The sequence below is a fragment of the Lytechinus pictus genome, chromosome 7 (genome assembly GCF_037042905.1).
Source record: "Lytechinus pictus isolate F3 Inbred chromosome 7, Lp3.0, whole genome shotgun sequence".
NCBI classification, from domain to species: Eukaryota; Metazoa; Echinodermata; class Echinoidea; order Temnopleuroida; family Toxopneustidae; genus Lytechinus; species Lytechinus pictus.
Window position 1 is genome coordinate 37,192,825 of NC_087251.1, and position 24,031 is coordinate 37,216,855.

Sequence of the window (24,031 nt, forward strand, 5' to 3'; positions counted from 1 at the left end):
ATGACATTTTACCTTAATCATGTGACTTGAAACTGATACCCCGTTTAGATCTACCACTCTCTGGTGTCACGCTAGACAATCGTCTAGAACGAACACAGCATGAAATTCCATATCAAAACACGAGGTGAACATTGGGGGCCCGTTTAGATCATCTGCGGTAATCGCGAGATACATCGTCTCCCTTGGACTCGCGAATTGCGTTGTCATGGCAAAAATGCCAATCAACATGCCAATACAAAATAGATATATATATATAATATAACACAATTTTTAGTATACATTTTAAAAGTAAAAAATGTCATATTAAATTATTTTTGTCAATATATGTTTGGCAAATCGGCCTCATTGTTTACACGATGACTAGCACGTGCATATTATATACGAGAGAAGCGCGCGCTCCGATGAAGGACTTCCGTTTTCTATGCTGCGTTCACGCCGAGACCGTTTAGATCTACAGTCCAACAGTGGATCACGCCGCGTGATGCTGCGATTGTGCTAGACTGTCTATAGAGTGAATTTCCTCTCGCGATTCCCTCAGATTCGTGCTTTGTGCTAGACCGTTTAGATCTAACGATTCGTCTAGGACGACCTGCGGTAGCCTCCGAGAGCACTCTTGATTTTTGGTAGATCTACACGGGGTATAAGGCAGGATATTTAGTAATACTTCATTACCCTTATGTCCAAGTTTCATGAATATGTTTATATACTTTCTAAGTTATGATGACATTTCAAAAACTTAACGTTAGGTTAAGATTTTGATGTTGATTCCCCCAACATGGTTTAAGTTCATTGACCCTAAATGATTTTTTTACCTTGGTCATGTGACCTAAAACTCGGGGATGTTCAGTATTGATTACGCTTATGTCCAAGTTTCATGAACTAGGTCCATATACTTTTAATATTATGATGCCATTTCAAAAATTTAACCTTTGGTTAAGATTTAAATGTTGACGCCGCCGCCGGAAAAGCGGTGCTTATAGTCTCGCTCTGTTATGCAGGCGAGACAAAAAAGTTTATGGATCTAGTTCAAGAAACTTAGACATAAGGGTAATGAAGTATTGTTGAACATCCTGCACGAGTTTCAGGTCACATGATCAAGGTCAAAAGTCATTTAGGGTCAATGAACTTTGGCCATGTCGGGGGGTATTTGTTGAATTTCCATCGTAAAGTTTATAGAGCTAGTTCATAAAACTTGAAAATAAGAGTAATCAAGTATCACTGAGTATCCCGAGCGAGTTTACAGGTCATATGACCAAGGTCAAAGGTCATTTAAGGTCACTGATTTTTGGCCATGTTGGGGGTAATTGTTAAATTGCCATCATGACTTTGTAAGTTTATAGACTTGGCTAATAAAATGAGGACCTAGGGGGTAATCAAATGTCATTGCTCATCGTGCACAAGTCTTAGGTCACTTGACAAGGGTCAAATGTCATTTAGGGTCAATGAACGTAGTAGCGATTCCAAACTAGAAAAATCAGCAATTTTTGCAACATTTTGATTGATTGGTGGGGATTTTTTACCTGATTGCTAAGAAAGCATGAATGCTTGTAAGCAAGCAACCAGAGGACCGACGGCTTAAGGTCCTCTCCGAAGGACCTGGTAATGAGGATTAATGCCTTACCAAAGGGCACTAGCGCACCAAGTGGGAATCGAACCCGGGTCACCGAAATACGAATCCCCCGCTCTACCGACTGAGCTATCGCGCCTCCATTTTCAACCTACTGTCCAAACAAATGAGGAACTTCAATTTATTTTGTGGTACTAGTAATAATAAAGTAGTCATGTAAAAATTGACAACCAACAAAAATATGTTTTCTGTGGGTGCATTAGAGGTGAAAATGTTGCGTGTCGTACGGAATATTTCCGAGTTCCGTACGACAAACAACATTTTTACCTTTAATTCACCCATAATCAAACATTTTTTGTTTGCAATAAGTTTTTCACATGACTACCAACTATAAATTTATTATTGACCAAAAATAGTTTTTATTGCTACAGCAATCAGCAAAGAGACTAGAAATTGTTTAAGGAATGTCCCGTACGACACGTATGGAATCGCCCTATTATACAGTGCGTTTCAGAAAAAAGGTAATCCAAATCTAGAGGGCCGGTATTCGGATCATTTTTAATTTTGTGAAATTATTCTGCATTGGTATGAAATTAAGGTTGAAGACAACAGGTGCAGGTACCATTTTTTCCAAGTCTTGGTAAAGTGGGTAAAATGTGCGCTTGGTAGAATAAAATGTAAAAAGGTAATGTTTGGAATGAAGAGTCAAGGCATTCCTCTGAAATGGTGATTGAAATGTTAATGCCTTATTCACCCACACCTTCAACATTTCCTCCTCTCCTTTGCTCACAAAACTGGTAGCGTGGAGGGATTAAGGATATCTTGGACAGCTCGTCTTACCATTGATGGATCATTGCACAAAAACATCCACCTCATGTCGAATTCGGCGTTGCAAATCATCAAGAGCTTGAGGAGGAATTACAAATACCTTGTTTTTTAAGTGTCCCCAAAGGAAATAATTACAGGGCGCGAGGTCAGGGGATCTTGGTGGCCGTTCTACGTCATGGTTGAGGGCAACAACTTGATGTCCGAAGAGTTCTTTGAGTCTTTATCGAATGATGATGGAACGAAGGACAGGAGTGCTTGTCCCGAATCCACCAAAGATGCAGGTACACTCCTCGAACCTGCCTCTCAAAATGTTGGTCCAAAGCCTGAGGTATGATCTGCTTGTTAATAATTTGCAAGTACATTCACCCACTTACACTCCTTTGGAATAAAAAGATTCAATCACGATTTTTGCCAGCTCAGGCATCGATGAAAGTATTTACGTCAGCATCTGCCCTTTCATCAAGCTCTAAAAAACTTGGAAAAAGTGGTATCTGCACCTGTTGTCTTCAACATCACTTAATTTGGTCATGCATAGTACAAATGGTACAAATAGGGTATCTATGGAAAGCTAATGAGTGTCTCTTTCACATCCATGCAGAATGATTTCCCAAAATTGAATGTAATTCGAATACCAGCCCTCCAGTTTTGGATTACCTTTTTTTTCTGAAACGCACTGTATTATTATATGAATGGTATTTTGGGGAAAAATATTAGTCAGCACTGCTGCTATATTGAATCGTGTAATGCAGGCGATACTGCTAGAGGCACTCTACATGATCAGCTTAGATTTCATGATTTCACAAAGTTTAGTTAATGTGGCAATACCAGATCTACGATGTTGGTTTAACAGAATATCTCATGAATTCAGTATTTACTGCATTTACTGTCACTTATTGATTATATATTATATGTATTATGGCTGTTGTATTCATTAAAATGGAAGTTTACCTTGACAAAAATTTAGTTGTAAAAGCAGAAAAATGATTTAAACATATTACTGAAGGTTTGAGGAAAATTTCAAAAAGTTATTAGATTATTTTTTATTTATGACGTTATATGCGAGCGGCTTCCCATGTATCGTGAATAGAAAAAAAATCAATGAAATGTCATTTTTAAAAAATGTAAAGGGGTTCTATTGTACCTTCAGTATATACCTTTGATATACCTTCAGTATATCAAAATACAAATTATTTCACAACCGCTCCTAAAAGAAAAATATTTTTAGTCACCATGAACCATTAAAAATGGAAATGTATGCATTTCATACAACATGAAAAATTGGGTAATTGCTCGTATATGACGTTACAAATCAAAAACTTAAAATTCTAATAACTTACTTAATCTTTACGAGATTTTCCTCAAATTTTTACCAATATTTTTTATTATTTTTTTCTGGTATTTTACAACAAACTTTTCGTCATGGTGAAATTCTCCCTTTAAATATTGAATTTACCTGTAGGGATTGGAATACATTCAGGAACGATACCTAATAACCTATTTTTCATCTTTCAAAGGAAGCAATGGTTCAAACGGCCTCTAAGGTTCATTCCGAAATTACTAGTGATTACAAGATCTATCTCCGTTCGCGTTTTGTGGGATAACTGAGGAACCATCGAACGGAGGACGAGATCACATGACGGAAAACATCCGCTAGATGCTCGTCCAAGAGCTGTGCGAGGGGGAATGTGTAGGCGTTCAACGAGGAATGAATATATACTGACCGGGGTATAGCACGTTATACCCACTGCTTTGATCAAGTACTTGTTAGTGCAAGTGCACTTTCATTGAGTTTCAAAATACCTGACTGATTCCCTTAAAAACAAAGTTTTTAAAAAGGGATATCTTTTAATGAGAAAAAGGAAACATCCCTAAAACCAAAATAATTATATAAAATGGTATTGAAAATGAAACTGAGCGACAATGAGAGACATGTGGACATCCTCTGCAAAAAAATAATGAATAAATCAGCAATTAAGTTTTATTACAGGTCAGTAAACAATACAAATCCCCTGGAGGAGGGCATTATTGAGAATTATCCTCACACCTGGATGATGCTTTAGAACATTTTTAACATGTCCGAGACGCTATTCGAGGGTGTCCGGAGATTTTTAGAAATTCAGAGTTGGTAACTGTGATGATTAAACAAGGCTAGAAGAAATTGATGTGTACTTTGTTATAAATCTTTTACCCTCATCTTTACTTTACAATGCATTCTAGGACATCGTTCTTTACTTTTGAGCGCTCACCACCGGGCATAAGCAAATTTACAATGCACGTTGGAAAAAATAGAGTCCAGTCACATGATCACTTTCAAGCAATCACATGATCAGAGGAGCGTTTCATCAACAGTTTTATTCAACAAGTTGTCAGATCTGACAACTTTCCTTGTCTTTGATTGGCTGAGAAACACTTTTAGTAAGGTAACTGTCGGATAAAACGGGACTTATCTGATAAAAAGTCCAACGGATCCTTTCATGAAACCACGGACCTATTAGAGATGGACATTCAACGCGATCCTTTCGTTGATCACACAAGATCCGCCGCCTAGAGACTATGTGCATCTAATACCCCTTTCATAAACCTATCCTCCAATTAGCCGCCTAATAGTAATGCGGATAATTCAATAAAAATTGCGTTCACAAACTCCGAAAATTATCCGCATTATTTTTACGAGCGCCCGTCCTGAAAAAGGCGGATAATCGTCATGACAACTGGACACGCCCCCTCCGATGCGGTTGTGTTGGAAAAGGGTGACCTTGTGACCGCACCATGGCAATTATCCGCATTATTTGGAAATGCGTTTATAAACTCAAAATCTTGTCCCGATGCTGCTATTATGCGGATAATTGCAGCATCAAAATAATGCGGATAACTCTGGTCCTCCTCCGATTTTACGACCAAATTATGCTGCTATTAGCCGCATAATTGGGTTTATGAAAGGGTAGTGATGACGGGTGTTTTGACAATCGTGACTACCAAGATGTATCTGATTATTTACAGAAAGACAGCCTTCCTGGTTTGGTTTTCGTTGGCTGATGCCCTGTGTCAAAAAATGCTTTTCAATCAACATCATAGTCGGACCCGGGGGAAGGGACTGCGCCCCACTAATAGCCGCACAAAATGAAGAAAAAAGGAAGAGAAAAATGATTAGGAGAGGAATCAGCGCTTAAAAGGGATCCTTCAAGTCGGTATATTAAGAATATCTGTTTGTATTCGCCTTTGTTTATTTGGGTTACACAGTGTATCATTTATCAAAAAGGCGCGTAAAATGTCAATCGGAATTAAAAAAAAAAACTTCGACTCGCGCAACGCACTCGCATCATTCATTAATTTTAGTGAAGGTACCCATCCTTTTAAGAAGGGTAAGATTAAAACATGTCACTGTGACCTTGACCTTTGACCTCAAAATCAATAAGCTTTCTGGAATCTATGCTGGTACCATACACACCAAATTATATGAGCCTAGGTCAAACATAAGTTATCGCGTTTACAAGGACTTCAGAAGGGTAAGATGAAAACATGTTACTGTGACCTTGACTTTTGGCTTTTTGACATCAAAATCAATGGGCTTCCTGGCGGGGATCAATGCTTGTATCATACACACCAAATTATATGAGCCTATGTTAAGTTGAACTGAAGTTATAGCGTTTACGAGGACTTCAGAAGGGTAAGGTAAAACACATGTCACTGTGACCTTTGACCTTAATCAATAGGCTTCCTGGGATCCATGCTAGTATCATACATACCAAATTATTATGAGCCTAGGTTAATTTAAACTTAAGTTATCGCGTTTACAAGGACTTCAGAAGGGTAAGATGAAAATATGTCAGTGTGACCTCGACTTTTTGACCTCAAAATCAATGGGCTTCCTGGCAGGGATCAATGCTTGTATATCATACACACCAAATTATATGAGCCTTGGTTAAGTTAAACTGAAGTTATCGCGTTAACAAGGACTCAGAAGGGTAAGATGAAAACATGTTACTGTTACCTTGACCTTTGACCCTTTGACCTTAAAATCGATAGGCTTCCTGGGATCAATGCTAGTATCATACACACCAAATTACACTCAAAATTACCTTAAAATAAAAGAAGTTCCTGCAGCAGAGTCTCGAGAATACCTGTAATCTTACCAGATTGCGTAATCTTACATTATATCATGTAAAGTTACAGGAAATTGGTATCTGGTGTATGGAACCTTACAAATTTCCTTAAATAAAACACCCTTTTCCCCTTTTTAAACAGACCTGTTCTGTGAAATTGCAGAAAAATTCCTGTTTTATGAATTTACAGAATGATTCTGTTATTGCTTTCTGCAAAATCTTCTTTTTTCTGTAAAATCAGGGTTTTTAAACAATGTCGCGTTCACAAAGAAAAGTTAATACGTCCCGTAGGACGGGCGTATAAAAATCATTTGACGCTTCACTTCAATTATTGTTTGATCACATACCCATGGACGGCCAGCAACCCCAGCAGCTAAAATGCATGTTTGTTCAAAATATTTTCTAGATATGCTGTATATTCATAAATTCATCATTCTCTAGAAGATTCAGTGTTATTCTCTTTGTTTACTATAGAGATTGTGCAAACTTCCTGTAGTAAAAAAATATGGTATGGATGGATTTCCATACAGTTGCGATTGATTGGAGATCCATCATAGCTCTTTGTAAGACGGGGCCCTGGAGTATTAGGACGAAACATGAAAAATGGGATTATAAATGATAATCAATCAATCATAATACCGCCTCTTTCTTCAACTACACATCGATTTTCCAGCATTCAAGTGATTTATCATCTTCTGCGAATAGAGTTCGCGCAATATAAATCTTTAAACACGAGCTGCTTCTTCCAACTCCTGGCCTATGACGGCGGACCTGGTAGAAACAAAGAAACTAATTATGAAGAGGATGTTATGCAAAGGACAATGACAGTCGCATGTCAGTGAATTCATTAACTAACCGATGAATGTCCAACTCTAATAGGGTCCATGATGAATCGCTCCACATAATCCACGCTATCATCTTTAAAGGTAATAAAAAGTATCCAGAAAGTATCATTTCATAAGCAGTTTGCGAGGCTATACCTATTATTATAAAGACATTATAGTCATTCAAAGAGAATATTCGACGACTTTGCGCTTGGGTTTAAGTTGGCGTGGCGTAGGCCTGTTGTTTTCCTCTGTGAGATTTTCGATCAGATTGTTAGATCACTCCTCCTTTTCGATAGGTTTCAGTTTATTTTATTTGCTATACTGCGCTATGAGGACCTTTTCATGATGGACATCGGCGCATAACAAAATTATTATCATATTTACCATCAGAGATATATATTTATTGGGATTACCTGCATGTAAATAACCAATCTGTGGACGGCGCCGCCCATCATTAGTCTTTATTTAGTCTTTTCACATGTTACTCCTATAATACAAACTTATCGAGCTGTTTGTTTCAAACCTCCTTTTTAAAATTTCATAATAGCTGATGTCTGCATTTCAGGACACTGATTTCGATCTAATCATTATTTTTGAAAATAGTATAAAAACAGTCATTTTTATGATGCATTCACTTTCATTGATTTTGACAATCATATGCCGGAGTACCAAAACGGAAACATGTATTGAGGAATATACTGCTGAATATTTTCCTCTGCCCTTTTCCCTTGAATGTTGATGGTTCAAGACCTTACAAACAAGGATCACTACATGGATTTAAGTGTCAAAAAGTTGTTGAAAGCGACGATATGCATAACTGTCTTGTAAAACTAGAACGATGTGAACCACTTTGGCGATGTATCACCTCATACGTTCTTCGCTCTGAGCAACTCCTCGAGCACGCCCACGTGAAGTTTGTATAATTACCTGTCGTTATTAGCAGTGTGTGCGGGAGAGTGTCTATGTGTGTGTGTGTGAGAGAGAGGGAGGGAGAGGGAGAAGGTATGCTTCTATCACTTTACAATCTTCCCCCGCATATATATGACCAGAAATGAAATATAAAAGATGAAAAGTGGCTATACGCTCACAATTGAACTTTCTTCGTTCTGCCTGCATGCATGGCACATATCCATCTTCATCTCTCGGGCCAAAGGGACGGGGGAATGTTCACACTTGTCTTATATCTGTTACATGGAATCGCGGCGGTCTGTGCTATATGTTTTTCATAGATGTTCATACTTTCTGGAGTTATTTGTTTTTCCTTGTTCCAAAGCAAGATAGTGGAGTCATGCAACCTTCAAGTGGTTATCCTTTGGTTCGTATGTTGCTCATTTTAGTACTTGCAGGTGAGTGTTTTACACTTTTACACTTTAGGGAGTTTTTCGCATCGCGACGCAAAACGAAATTAAGAACACAGTAAATGTATTGAAAATGCCCCTCAAATGACAATGAATAGCTGGGAGGTCTTTGTAGAAAATTGGTAAACCGGAACAGCAGTTTAGTCCCAAGTTTCGGAGCTGACGAAAAATTGCAAAGTGTCGTTTGTACAGAGTCCAGGACGTAACTGCTGTTTTGATTTCCCGATTTTCGACAAAGACTTGTTAGTTGCTTTTTGTAATGAAGGGCATTTGACGATATATTTTCTATGTTCTGAAAAGCGTCCTGCGCCGAGGTGCAAAAACTCTATATTTTCATTCCATACAGAAACACTGTGCAAATCCATTTTATCAATTTACACCACAAGCCCTTCTTTTCAAGGCGCATCTTGTTTTTATTACAATAACTTATCCAGAAAGAAAAGATAAATTCACATCTTGTATTAATTTATCTGTATTTATCACTGTACGGTTAAATATAAATCATACTTTATTCATGATTGTCATTAGGCCTACAACACACAATCTTCTAATTACAATCGAGACATATCACTTTGGATATTTACACGTTAATACTTATATGTGGAGGCGCCGCGGCCGAGTGGTCAAGGAGCCTGACTAGACGCATGACAGTCCGGGGTTCAATCACTGGTCATATCATTGTATGCCCCAGAGCGAGGTATTTGACCTTTGATCATACTTTAGAAAATGAATGAAAAGATGAAAATCCGTATTTTATTGTTCGAAATAGACATAAAATGAAATACTCCGAAAATTTGCTTTGCCCATTGGAATGCTATTAATGTATCTGTGTTTCTATTTCTTTAATACGGTATTTAATACTATATGGAAAAAAAAACAGATAGAAAGAAATGCACTTAGTCGAGAGAAACCCACCAATCATTTTGGATGAGATTTTCAAATTTAAACTTTTTTGTAATAGTACACCTTTCGAAATTTCAGACGTATTTCCCACGAAATCTAATTTTTGTTTCTGCTTTGATTTCGGTCTATTAACACATTCATGCATGCACAGTGTAATTTTGAGGAAAAAAAAGTAAATCAAGCTATATAGTTTTTGAAAGAACAGCAATAGTAGCTTGTATCATTTTGTCCAAAGAAACAGAATAATAGAAAAAAGATAATGTTGAGATACATTGGAAAAGTCACAGGTAGTGACGGAAAACAAGGACAGCCAATGGGTATAAAAGGTTAGTAGACTCTACAAGAGGATTGTCTTAGAAGGGCCCGCATGCCTCTGGGCAATAGTACTGAATTTTACTTTTGCGAGCCCTGGCCCATGGAAAATGATCTCACTCTCTTCTTCTTTTCTTTATATTTTACTTATCTTTATTTAATTATTTAATTTCAAATTGTATTTTTGTATTTATATTATACATTTTTGTATGTTTTTTATGGCCAAATAAATAATAAAAATAATAATAATGATAAATATAATTGGTTAAAATGGGATTTTATTAATTAAAACTGTGATGCTAAAGCAATTTTATATTGTGGTCTAACGAGTTGAAGCATAGTCGTTGAATACGGGTTAGTGTGTTTTAAGAAAAAATCTTGTCAGTATATAATTTGAACATGATTGATAGATCAGTTTTTATCATTATTATTATCATCATTGTTACTTATTCTGGACTTTTCGGCAAAAAAAAGCGTTTACAATTAATAGACTGAATAGAGTTATGACCACAAGACTACAAACTACGAAAAAGATGTTTTTAATGCCTTTCTATAAATTGCTAGTGATTGACATTCTTATACAAGGAGTTCTTGAGAACGTGCTGTCTGCTGAAAATTGTGGGAAGATACTCCCACCCACTTTACAAAGAATATGCCAAAGTGAAGAAGACGAATTTGGACGGTATTTATCTCAACAAGCTGTCTTCAAAGATTGAAATTCAATAATGAGAATTGCGAAAAAGCACAACGCAGCAGTCAGTCAATGCTGGGTTTTGGTAGAATTTTTAATTTCTTTTTGGAATTACATGCGATGAAATATGTCAACTAATATTTCATGAAAATATTATGTAATGTGTTGGCACTGTACTCTATAATGTGTGACTCCATTTGTTTACTTCGGAGGATTTGGCGTTCACTTTTTTCACACAGGATTGTTTCCGTTGGGGTCTGCAAAGCAGTATGTTGATTTAAAAAAGGGGACCTAAGAAGATTCCATGTGGTACTACAAAACAATAGATTTAGTGTATGAGTAGCATAGTAGTTAAATCAGGGTCAGACAATCCAACATCTTTTGGTCTGCCCCTTCCTATCAGAGCCGTGCGCTGCCAAGGAAATCGAGTATTTTAATGTATATACATGAATAGAAAAATCAAACAAGCATAACGCTGAAAATCCATCAAAATCGGATGTAAAATATGAAAGTTATGACATTTCAAAGTTTCGCTTATTTATAAGCCTAACCAGTAGCGTAATAGTTCAATATTTTTGCAGGGATCAGACATGTCGAAGGGGGAAAAATATCTAAAAGACTTTGAACTTTTTTTATATAAAAATCGTATTTGTGATAGATTACCCATATTAATATTCAATAGATGACATCCTTTTCACCTTTTTTGCTTTCCCTTTCTCCCGTTTTTTTTTTCTTGTTCTCGAAAAATTTGGGGGTCCATGGCCCCACTAGCTCCCCCCTTCCCCATATGTACGCCAGTGAGCCCAATCCATTATTTGTTGACGACGTATAACCAGTTTAAGGGGGGGGGGTCCACGGGCGACTACATAAAGAATGCTAAGGCAAGTATACTGATTTGGAAGCCATATGAAATATTACTTTGAGCCGAAATGTAGATCAATTATGAAACTACACCTCTAATCCTCTATCACTAGAAAAGTTTTATTTTTACTCGTTAGCTGTGCTTCCTCATTTATCAAAAGAAAAAAAAAATCATTTTTCAAACAAAGGTAGGTAGAGGGGAGAATGATAAGACGGGAAATATAAAGTACAGTTTCGGAAAGCTTGGTGAGCGAGAATATTTGATGACAGAATCCATTTTGCTTTCACACATCGCTCGCTTATACGACAATGTAAACAATTCCTATTGACGAATCCAGGTGCCAATACATAGTCACAATTTTTTGAAAGATACACTGACCATTAAAAAAAAAAAAAATTTGGCTCTGTCCGCCTTATCTGACCCCCCATGCTTGGTTCATTAAGCCACTATTTTATACCATAACATGAATATATCTGTGGCCCAAACAAAAATAGTTACCTTTCATAATAGGAAGTGGTGATGTGGCACAAAAACAACATAAATCAATACAATCCACAGATATATTGTTTAAAAATTCAATTTCCTAAAATGCTCACGGTAAGGTTGAGCAGGGCGGGGTTCAAAGATAATTGTTGGAACCATCGAAAATTTTGTCACCGAAACCTAAGGCCTGTATTCTAAAGTCGGGTTTAATTCAAACTCCGGTTTGAATTAGGTTGTGGTTTAACTATGGATAGCCAATAGTGGCATAAATCTCTTTAACAGTATAATAAAAAAATACACGGTTATTTTTCTCTTAAATCATTTTTTAACTGTTTCGGAAGGATAAATAAGATAGCTTCATTGACCACTCACGAGTTAGGAAAGAGCACAGAAAACATAGGAAACATACAATGTAGGGAAAATTTTGACATTTTTTAACTTTCCATAATTTAAGCACATAGTAAGACCATGGTCTGTGTTAAACTTGACGTCAGTATACGGACCTAATACCTCTTTCATAAACCCAATTATGCGGATAATATCCGCATAATTTGGTCGTAAAATCGGAGCGGGACCAGAGTTATCCGCATTATTTCGGAGGGGGTGTGTGCAGTTGCCATGACAATTATCCGCCTTTTCAGGTCGGGCGCTCGTAAAAAATAGTGCAGATTATTTTCGGAGTTTGTGAATGCATGTTTTATTGAATTATCCGCATTATTCTTAGGCGGATAATTGGAGGATGAGTTTATGAAAGGGGTATTATAGTTTATACAGATATTGAATGAAGGGGTGTGTAATATAAACATTCTTTGGACCGCCGGATTTATATTTTCCCGAGGGGTTATATTTTCCCGAAGCGCGCAGCGCTGAGGGAAAATATGATCACAGTGCAGAATGAGACAATGGAAGTAGTTATCTATGACGTTTGGAACACTCCCGAGAGCATTAAAACAATATATAAGTAACCTTTTCTGCTAAAAAAATATTCAAAAGATTTTTTTTATTTTAAGATTATTTTAAAGTAAAAAAGCATATCGTGTAAAATTGAAAACCAGTCGGATGACACGACATTTGCTCCTGCAACATTTGCTCCGGTCTTAATATCTCAGAGGGTACAGGGTTAGAATTATAATTTTTGGTTCAGAATAATGCAAAGATGACTGGATTAGGGTTTATTTAGTTCTATAGGTTAGGTTTTATGTTTGGCTTAACGTGCCGATTTTCCATCGGAGCAAGTGTCGCCAGAGAAAATATCATGGAACCGATAATCGCATTCACTGTACCCTGGTAGTGTTACTGTTATCATTGGATACTATCTTTATATATGTATATATATATATATATATATATATATATAGATATATATATATATATATATATATATATACTTTTTAAGTTTCTATTAAAATATACCATCAGAAAACACCATAATATTTACAATGGATTTACAAGATTGAAAACATTGGATACAATGGAAAAAATGAAATTACGAACACATATGACAAAGCAGTTGTAACCATTGTGAATGGGTTATCTACGCACCCGCCGTTTTATTGCGACAATGATAATGGGTGTGTTGTGTATCAGTGTTATAAATATGATAATGTGGGGGCCTACTGTGCGTCAGTCGTGACTAGGATAATTCAGGTACACAAAGAGTGTGTCTTGACTTAGATAATGTGGGGACCCAATATTGTGACTTCGATAATGATATGTGAAAAAGTTCTTACTAAGATAATGTTAATACACTCTGTGTATCAGTGTTGTAACTAGGATAATGTTGGGATCCAGTCTGCATAAGCTTTGAGTAGGATAATGTGAGGACCCATTGTGTATCAGTTGCTATCGTTGGTAACCGCTGTATATGTATTATGGTTTGACTATACATGTGTGTACCCATATGCAGCATTTGTAACAACAACTTTGTAACTTTTGCCACCAACTACAAGTATGATGAGAGAACCCGTTGTGTATCAGTTGTGCCTGGAGTGCCTGGGTTTCGCAGTCTATGAATTGTGATTAGGATGTGGGTACCCATGTGTTTCATAGTACTTAGCAAAGTGTGATGACCCATTCTGTATCATTCGTAAATAGGAAAATGTGGATACACACTGTATGATGTGGTTAGGATAAAGCGAGGACCCATTGTTGTTTTGTTTTCAGTTGAGACTATAGGATAATGCGAGTGTCCTTTGCTTAATATTCGTAACTAGTAAAATGTGAGACCCCATTGTGCGTCAGTTGTGATATGAGGACCCGTATTTAAAAGTTATCATTAAGATAATGTGGGTATAAACTCTATTGAAGTTATAGGATAATTTTGTGCATCAATTAATGTAAGTAGGATAGTGTGGGAACCCATTGTGTATCAGTCGTCACTAGGATATGGGTACCCGCTGTATGTACGTAGGTTGTGACGAGCATAATGTGAGGACCCATTATGTATAAGTTGTGACTAAGATGATTTGGGTACCGGATGTCGTGTCAGTCATGACCTATGGCTTCCCGTTATGTATCAGACATGACTAGAATATTGTGTATAGGGATGCCAAATCACTCACGGTAAATACAACTATGTTATTCATCAACTCCGCGCAACGGTTATTGACCAGAATGTAATTGTCATCGCGCGCGTCCTCCATCACAACGTTAAACCCAACATGACTCATCATCGCTCATGCTCATCGATTTTCATTTCATCTTTGTACCCTCATTACACCAACTCTACGTCCATGCTGTTCTCACTGAGTCAAAGAATAATGCCCTTGACTGACAGCGTACTGAGAGCGTAGCAAGAACTGTTATTGACATGGTATAGTCTGCATGATCTCCGGAGACCCATTTTCCACTACGTGGACTTTGGACGTGATGAGTAATGTAGTGACGCAGTAAGGACTTTCAATGATCATTATACTCGAAATCTGCTCGGACTTGGCGATGACGTAGCGGGAACCGTTTCGACGCCTCAAGGACGGTGTCAGTGCGCGCATTAATAAACTCAGTGGGAACACCACCAACGCAACATGAACTTAGCCAGGTCGTGGCGCGGACGTTGTTGCACACACGGGACGATTTCACAATTCTAGGCCTTTTTTCTCAATGTAGACGACGAAGCAGGAACGTCCCCCGGTGTAAAGGGGGCAAAACATAACAGGTTTCTTTTATTCAAATTATCATTAATGTATTCCGTGTTACCTCCATTAGGACCGTACAGTTTGGTCAGAGGGGGTTCCGCTTCTGAAGCACAAGAATCTATGTCTTCGGGGTCTGATGTCCGTTATTCAACTGCACAGAAACAGGTGGGTTTGAGAACAAAGGAAGTCCCAAGTTGAGTTGAAAATGATGTGAGGATGTTGATGATTTTAAGAGCTAAAATCATGATCATGTATAAAGTAATAACAATAAAACTAATAAAGCAATTAATAATATCAACAGCAACAATTATACTAATTATGATAATACTAAGTATAATGATGCTGGTATTAATCATAAAAATTGTTTAAAAAATAATAACAATGCTACTGTTAAAAATAATATTCCTTTCATAATAGAAATATTATATCATGTCCTATTTCATTTTTGGTCGCAAGTATGAAGACCAATTGTATATGGTTTAGTCTACCGTCACCATCACGAGCCTCTCACTCATGTTCTTTTCATGACAATATCAATTTTGTCAAAAACTGCATATAGGATCTAACCCATGAATTATTTGTCTGACAAATTACCTTTACAGAGGAGAAACTCTGAAGACGACGGCGTTCCGTTTAGCTCAACATCTACAAGTAGTGACCAAACTTCAGGTTTTCCTCCAACGGTTGAACGCTCCTATAAAATCAATAGTGTTTTTGCCAATCGAATAGCCGAACTGAAAAATAATTTAGAGCGCCATCTTGAGACCACAACGAATCTCCTAGTTACACTCCAAGGTATTGATATCGAGGAGCTAGAAGATAACCAGCGATTCATAAAATGTGCCACGAAATTTTTGCCTTCCTTCAGTAAGTACTTCTGAGTCTTAAACTCCAGTTTCAATGCTTCCAAGGGAGTGCATATATTGTTATGTATACCATAACCCTAATCCCCAAGCCAAGACCCGATAACCGGGATGATAATATATTTTGAAAGTGATTAGAGACGTTATTCAGACGCACTAAGCGTTATATAAAATCGATTATTATTATTATCATTGTTATTATTACTATTACTAATATTATCAATAGTAATAATAAGATCACTATCATCTTCTGAATAGGCCAAATTGGTTTGAGATCCATCAAGTTTTCAACAAGAATCAAAGGGGGGGGGGATAAAGTAGTTAGAATGAAACGAAAAACTTGGCCTATAGTGATAAATTTTTAAGAATTGTAAACCAACCCGATCATGCTAATTGCTGTCTTCCTAAATAAATGGTAATGGTAATAAATAATGGTATTTTCAGCGTTCTGACACGTAACGGAACACTGAAAAGAATGAGATGAAGTCATCTGATGTTAAATGGGCCAATGTGGTTATTTCACATGCATTCTAGGTAGTGGTTTTATCATCACGCCGCTGTAAAATCTTTTAACGTTTTGCTTGTACCCCGTGTCCTAGATATGAAATGAGATTTCAATAATAAATTAACACGGTGCACACCATGAATGTCATGAAAGCGGTGAGAGATAAACCGATTATTGTGATAAACTTTATAAATAATATTCAGTGACATTTTAAGAATTAAAAATGAGTGTGAAGTTTTTTCCCCCAACACAATTAAGATGAGAGGGCGACAGAGTGGGACAAGGGCTCTTAATGACGCACATCAGTAATCATTCATTTTTAAATGAATAGGTTATCACATGCGTAAAGTTTTCAACCACTCTTACACTCTAAAAAAGGTTTTCAACAACTATTACACTCTAAAAAAGGTTTACCCAATATTGGGTAAAATGAGAACATATATGTTTGATGGGTAAAAAGATACTAAATGTTTTGTAAATTTTACGCAATGTTGCGTTGAAATTTACCCTTCAAACATGCATTTTGCCGAATATTGGAAGAAAAAATTACCCAGCAAAGATGAATGTTCCATTTCTTTCCAATATTGGGTAAATTTTCACTCTCTGTTTTTAGAGTGTAACTCAGAGAAATAAAATAAAAGCGACCCGAGTTGAACTATAATCAGAGTCATTCGTCCTTTATTTATGGATAATGATTTGAATTATATAACTAACCAAATCTGATCAAGATTTCAAACCTAGACTTACACAAATCATGCAAATTGTCTGTTGTTAAATTTCGACAAGTTTTCACAATATATTGTAACAAAATTGCAACAAAAGAAAAGGTGACTTTAAGTTCTTTCTTTTTATTCCACCAGGTTACAGTCGACAGTTAAATGAAGACAACGAAAAGCAAAATGAAACAACAAATTCAACTGCATTATCGACATCTAATTCACATGAAAACCATTCAATTTGTTCAAGTCAAACTTGTCGACATGAAGAACCGCGAATAAACATCAACGACAATTTCACATCCACTACACAGAGCACAACACGATTAAGCAGCCCACAGCGGGATCAAAATCAAACAACAATGGCATCGAATGTATCTTCTCCTACTACTTCAACGATTACGACGGCGACAAGTGCAACGAGATCGGGGCAATTTTTTCCGCCTAGGCCAAATTTCCCCGCTCGTCCGGACTTTCCACCACGTCCAAATTTTCCTCCTCGTCCAAATTCCCCCCCGCGACCCAATTTCCCACCCGAAGGACGGAGTTCTCCTCTTACAAACGTCGAAAAGGATAATTTGGAAAAAATAGGAGACACACCAGTTCGTGCAGAAGGTATGTGTATCTTTTTCTTTATTATTATAATTATCAAATTATTATTGTTATGATTACTATTATTATTATTACTATTATTCATTTATTTTTTAATTTTTAGTACAAATAGTCCCCCCTCCCCAAAAGGAGAACAAAACAAATAACCCGAATAACTCTATGAAACCATCCAAGTGTGGATATACAACATTAATTTCATAACAAAATGTTATTAAAAAAATCGAACAGGTAACATATTTATACACGACATTACTTCTGAAAATACTTTACGCACATTGACCACTCGACAGATTGTATTTAGCGCTTTATAAGTCACATGCATTATTATTATTATTAGTAGTAGTAGTAGTAGTAGTAGCAGTAGTTACATTATCATTATAATCATAATTGTGAATATATATGTGAAAAGCTTTCAGAAAAGTTTTTAGACATGATAAACGGTTTATACTGCAAAACAGATTTATTTGAATGACCCGCTATGGGCCGAGTCTCTGCGTAGGCTCTGAAATCGAAACGCTGATAGTCTTTGTGGGGGGGGGGAGTCAAATGTATTGATGTATACATGACCCCATAAACGAGTTAATCTCTGTGTGCAAAATAACCCCCTAAACAAGTTTTTCGCGGGCTTCATTAACACATTTTGGCCCCTAAACAGGTTGTCGACAGATTATGACCCCAATTTTTTTTTTTTGTCTACTTGCTAGCAATAACCGTTTCCCATTCCTGGGTCGTTGCTTACAATCGGGAAGAACACGAACACTTTTCAGAAACGAGGAGGAAAAAATCCCGGGGAAAAAGCTTGGGGAAAAAATACCGTAAACACGTTTGGCTAGTCTTTAAAAAAGCTTTGGAAAAAAACATACCCTTAATACGTTTCACCCCGCTATTGACCAGTCTTTCAAAACCACCCTTTAAAAAAAAAGTTTGTTTTTGATACCCTTAACGAGTGCACGCGCGGTCCGCGTCCAAAACTGAAAAAACACCCCTTTATCATGTCTAACACGTTTAAACGAGTTTTTTGGGGTCACGAATGTGTACAGCAATATATATGACATTGCTGGAAACGATTTGATGGAACATATTTCGCAGGGCCGACACATTTCCTTATGTTTGTGTATTAAATTTGCAGATTATCACCAAAGAATGGGATGATATTTAGGACGTAAAGGAACTTCTATTTATACGCTATCCATGAGAATTACCGTTTTACAAGTAACATTTTAATTTCACCATTGGCCGAAGGTACAGTTTGCGTAAAACGATATAATTTGTCCCCAGATCGTGAACTAATAAATCGATTGATGTGATTGACACGAATTCATTTCACGATTCATTAATTTCTTTTCTGCATAAAGCTTATCAGTTGACTAGCTTGCCTGAATTATATGACTCGATGCATGTGTTGACTACTGTGATGGTCATTCGTCAAAATCATCCCCGTGAATAGATATATTTTACATTGAAGAAAATTAGAGTATAATTTTTAAATCGACCTTTTCCCCTCTCTTCTTTGACAGAGTCACTCAAAGTTTTCCGGGAGCATTTGTCTATCGAGGACTACATGAGATTAATGGAAAATCGACCTCAGTTACCGCCATCCTCAGGTTCACAAACACCCCCCTTTAGAGGTAAAAGAAAACAACGATCGTTGTCAAAACCATGCGGCTCGTATGAGAGTTGCCTTCACATCTTGACCTCATTAAAAAGAATGGAAAAAGTAGACATTTCTCGTTCAGCATACCTCGAAATTGATACATAAAAAATCTAGCCAATAATATCTACTTCTATCATATTTTATGTTAAATCTTGAGAAAATATTTTTACTCATTAGTCAAGATTATATTTTTGATGAAGATGATTCGGCTTTGTGAATTGTATATTTTGTATATTGGTAAACTATTATATATTTATGGAAACATTTTATTAACTGAATCGGATCTGTGATACGAATTCTCACGTTATGTGTTTTGTTGTTGTTGTTGTTGTTATTGATGGTCTGGAGAGAAAAGAGCAAAAAAATTATTTTTATTCGTCAAGAGAAAATGTAATCTAGACATAACACATGTCGTTGCAGCTTATATATCACCTTTGTTGCACCTCATGTAGAATGAAACTAGAACCTATCTATATTTCTACATAATATTGTATAGATATGTACATAATTTTTTCGTATCACAAATAATATTATCATTAATGTATTATTTACTATCATTATTTCAATATATTATCATTCATCTTTAGTGTACTGTTTGATTATTATCCACTTAAAGTGTTTGTTTTTATAGAGATGTGCTCGTTTATTGGATGCGTGTGAGCGTATCTTATAGATCATAATTATGCTTGTTGGGGAGAATACGCCGACGGTTGCATTAATTTTGATTGGCTTAAAACCAGGTTGTTTCACCCCTCCCCCCTTGAGTTTAACCCCAAATTTCAGGACACATGCCCATTGCATACAATCTCACTAGTTTTTGTATTATTAAAAAATAAAATGATAATTTAAATGCCAAAGATGGAAATTGTGGGTACCAATATAATTTATCTCGACAACACTTTTAACAAGAAAATAATCCGCTCCTGCGTAATTTACAGTATTCGAATCACCGATGGTCTCATCCAGTCGGATAACCGCTTTATCCGACGTTTCTTGTAAACGTTTGTTCTGGGATGACTGTATTAATTCGGCTTATGCCATCGCGTCGGGTAATCGCTTAACCCGACCATTCGGGAAAACGTAACCCCTAATTTCCTGAAACAGCAGATCCAGTTTTCCCGACCTTTCGTATATTTTTCTAATAATTTTCAAAAAACATTGGGTAAAATGGACCCGATCTTTCGGGAATTTAGGGGGACCTTTTCTCGAATGGTCGGGTTACGCGATCGCCCGACCGGACGCGATAACCCCATGTGATGGCACCGGGGGGGGGGGCAGTCAAATCCATTGCTGTACACACGCGTGGTCAAATTATTTCCAAACACCCCAATAGAGTTTTTTTCTCTGTGTGCAAAATAACCCCCTAAACAAGTTTTTCGCGGGCTTTATTTACACATTTTGGCCCATAAACAAGTTGTCGCCAGAATATGACCCCGTGGAAGAAGCTTGGGGAAAAAACACATACCCTAAACACGTTTGGCTAGTCTTAAAGAAAAGCATTGGGAAAAAAACATACTCTAAATACGTTTGACCCTGCGATTGACCATTGACCAGTCTTTCAAAACTACCCCCTTTTTTGAAAATCGGTGTGTTTGATACCCTTAACGAGTGCACACGCGGCCCGCGTCCAAAACTATAAAACACCCCTTTAAACGCGTTTTATTTTGGTCACGCGTGTGTACATCAATATATTTGACTGCCCCCCCCCCCGGATGGCACAAGCCATTAATTCGACCTATATTGACCCCCCCCCCCCCCCTTCCCCTCGACCTGGGAATGAAATGAGTATCAAATATTGCTTACAAAAATTCTCTCCTAAAAAGGCGAAGTGAGATGCCCAATACAAGTTTTAAAAAATACTATTCGATGTAGTTCTTTTTCCCCCTTTCATGCTACAGTCGACTAAACCCACAAACTGTTGTTTGCTAATAATGAAAAAATCGATAAAATCGATTCCACACACCTTTTCCTGTTACCTTAAAATATTTTACCTGAGTAAGCTCAGATGATAAAACAATAAAAAACCTCAGGTTAGTCGAAATTATGCTATTAATCGGTAAAACAGGATCCAAAACTGGTAAAAACAAGAGGAGCTTTTTCAGGTAGAAAGTTTTACGCAACAGGCCCATATTATACTTTAGGCGTACAATCTTTTCTCATATTTACTTCTAGTACTCTAGTTGTATTTGATTGATTTATTGATTGACTGCATGTGCAATTGATTTTTCTATTAGATTTCTGGAAATCGAAAGAGAAATGACAGAGATAAAGAAACCTACATCACTTATTGTATACAGTTGTTCAATATGGGTATTCTTGTCACTCTTTATACTACAAGTTATTTATACTACAATACAAAAATGTAAAATCCAGGTGTCATCATTATTATTACTATACTAATGTACTCTGTACAGGCATTTCGGAATTTGTGGATTTTTATATGACCTACATGTATGTTACTGTAAAAAAAGTGTTTTGCGTTTTCGTTAGTGCACCTCACAATAGCTATACGAAGTCATATGCATAAAAGTTGCAATTGCTTTTGATCTGCTTTCACTTGATCTCGTATGTATAAAAAAATTGCTTAAGAGCAATATCTTTTGCTATTAAGCTCAAGCAATTGCCGATTGCCTATTATGCTTCACATTTTGCTTGTGCGTTTAAGCATTTGCTCGCGTTTGTGCACTGTAAAAAATGTGGTGTTAAAACTGACACCACTTGGTACTAATAGAGGACCACACCCTGAGGTGTTCAAATAACACCCTAGATATTGAACATAACACCAAAGAGTGCAAATGAAACAACAAAAGGTGTTGTAATAACACTTATCGGTGTTAAACTAACACTTTCAATTTAACACCGGTGTGAAATAACTGGTGTGGTCCTCTATGTACACCGGTTAACACCACAGTTTTTGCTGTGTAAAGCTCTGAAATAGCAGCTAGGGCTTTCGCTTGTTTCCGGATGCATGAAGACGACAAATTGCTTAAAAGCCAAAGTTTTGCAAAATTAAGATTGCTGATAGCCGAGCTGCTAGAATTTGACCATTTCCTTGTGCATGACAGAATTGTTGCTACATTCTTTCCATTCCACTACGTCTATGCTACGTCGTTGGAACTGTCAGTAGGTCCTTACGAGGTCCTTACTGCGTCATTACTACGCATTGTACTTGAAGAGACGGCGCTCCTGCCACGTGAACTTTGAACATGTTCAAAATCAAAATGGGTCTCCGGAGATCATACAGACTATGCCAAGGCAATAACATTTCTCGCCACGCTCGCGGTACGCTGTAGCAGTTCTGCGTCATGGTCATTTTTGTTGATGTAGCGAGAACTGCATGGACGTAGCGTTCGTGTAAATAGACGGGTCAATAATATATGGTTTAACCCGGAACAAATTGCAACAAATAGTATTTCAACTCTTACTGGCAGTATTTGACTTCTGGGGGGCGTTTCATGAAAGGACTTGTCGGACGTTTTATCCGACAAGTCCCACTTTATCCGATAGTTACCATAGGAACAGTGCCTGTCAGCCAATCAAAATCATGAAAAGATGTCAGATCTGACAACTTGTCGGATGAAGATATTGATGAAACGCTCCCCAGGAATAACATACTAAAAATCTACCAAAATCTGCATTCGGGAAAGTGGTTATTTTTAAGATCGCGTCCAAGATGGCCGCCATTCACTGAAAATCGATAAAACTCACTCATTATCCACCCTAGAATCCTATTTAGGTTCATATTCCATGGTCCAGGGGGTAAAATGATTTGTTGATACAAGTTAGAGTGAATATAAGCACTCAAGGCTACCTGGAAAATCCATGATGGCTGCCGTAGGCTAAAAATCTACAATTCATCTATTACTTACTTAAGTGGCTTAAATTTGGTTTAAGGTGAAGTAGTACATTGAGATAAGTTACAATGACAGTCAGTGGTCCGGTATGTAAAAAAAATCAAGATGGCTTCCAAAATTGGAGTCTAGAATTGCAGTTGCAACTTAAAAAACCCCAACATAGTTTGTTCAACATCCGGGAATATGATTTGTGTGTATCCCATGGTTACATGGCTCAAATAATACATTGGGATAAGTTACAAGGAAAGTCGGTGGTCAAGTATGTCCAAAAGTCCACGGTGGCTTCAAAATGGAGTATAAAATAGCCGCTGTTATTTTCAAATGGACATAGCTATGTAATATCCGTCAAGGGCATATGGTTTTGATGTCTAAACCAGGGTTTTAAAAGTCAGAAAATTAGTTACAAGGACAGTCAATGGTCCAGTATGTCGAAAATCCAAGATGGCTTCCAAAAATCTGAGTCTAAAATGACTGATGTTACTTAAAATTGGACATAGTTCATTTTAAAATCCACCAAGGTGATATGATTTCCGTTTCCACACTATGGTTTAATGGTTAAAATACTACGTTTGGACTGGTTTCTATGATATGCAGTTGTACATTTTGCCTAAAAATCCAAGAGGGTTTTCAAAATGCCATCTAAAACGACACATATCACTCAATAATAGTCAGAGCTCATACAATATAAAACTGTGAGAAATAATTTTGGTGTCTACACTGTGGTATGAATTGTCAAATAATGCATTTGGACAAGTAACA

The 24,031-nt window shown here is 36.9% G+C and overlaps 1 protein-coding gene across 1 annotated transcript; it reads left to right on the forward strand.

Moving 5' to 3' along the window:
• The first annotated feature begins 15,139 nt into the window (after positions 1-15,139).
• On the forward strand, positions 15,140-19,527 carry LOC129265753 (uncharacterized). The gene is made up of 4 exons (XM_064101445.1): positions 15,140-15,233; positions 15,671-15,935; positions 17,297-17,767; positions 19,282-19,527. Exons 1-4 carry the CDS (start codon positions 15,189-15,191, stop codon positions 19,521-19,523), a joined length of 1,023 nt encoding a protein of 340 aa, XP_063957515.1. The 5' UTR covers positions 15,140-15,188; the 3' UTR covers positions 19,524-19,527.
• The last annotated feature ends 4,504 nt before the right edge of the window (positions 19,528-24,031 follow it).

Coding starts and splice junctions, on each gene's coding strand:
- LOC129265753 (XM_064101445.1), top strand. CDS start 15,189: ATGTCTTCGGGGTCTGATGTCCGTTATTCAACTGCACAGAAACAG. Junction 15,234..15,670: donor ATTCAACTGCACAGAAACAG/GTGGGTTTGAGA, acceptor TTACCTTTACAG/AGGAGAAACTCTGAAGACGA. Junction 17,768..19,281: donor CACACCAGTTCGTGCAGAAG/GTATGTGTATCT, acceptor CTTCTTTGACAG/AGTCACTCAAAGTTTTCCGG.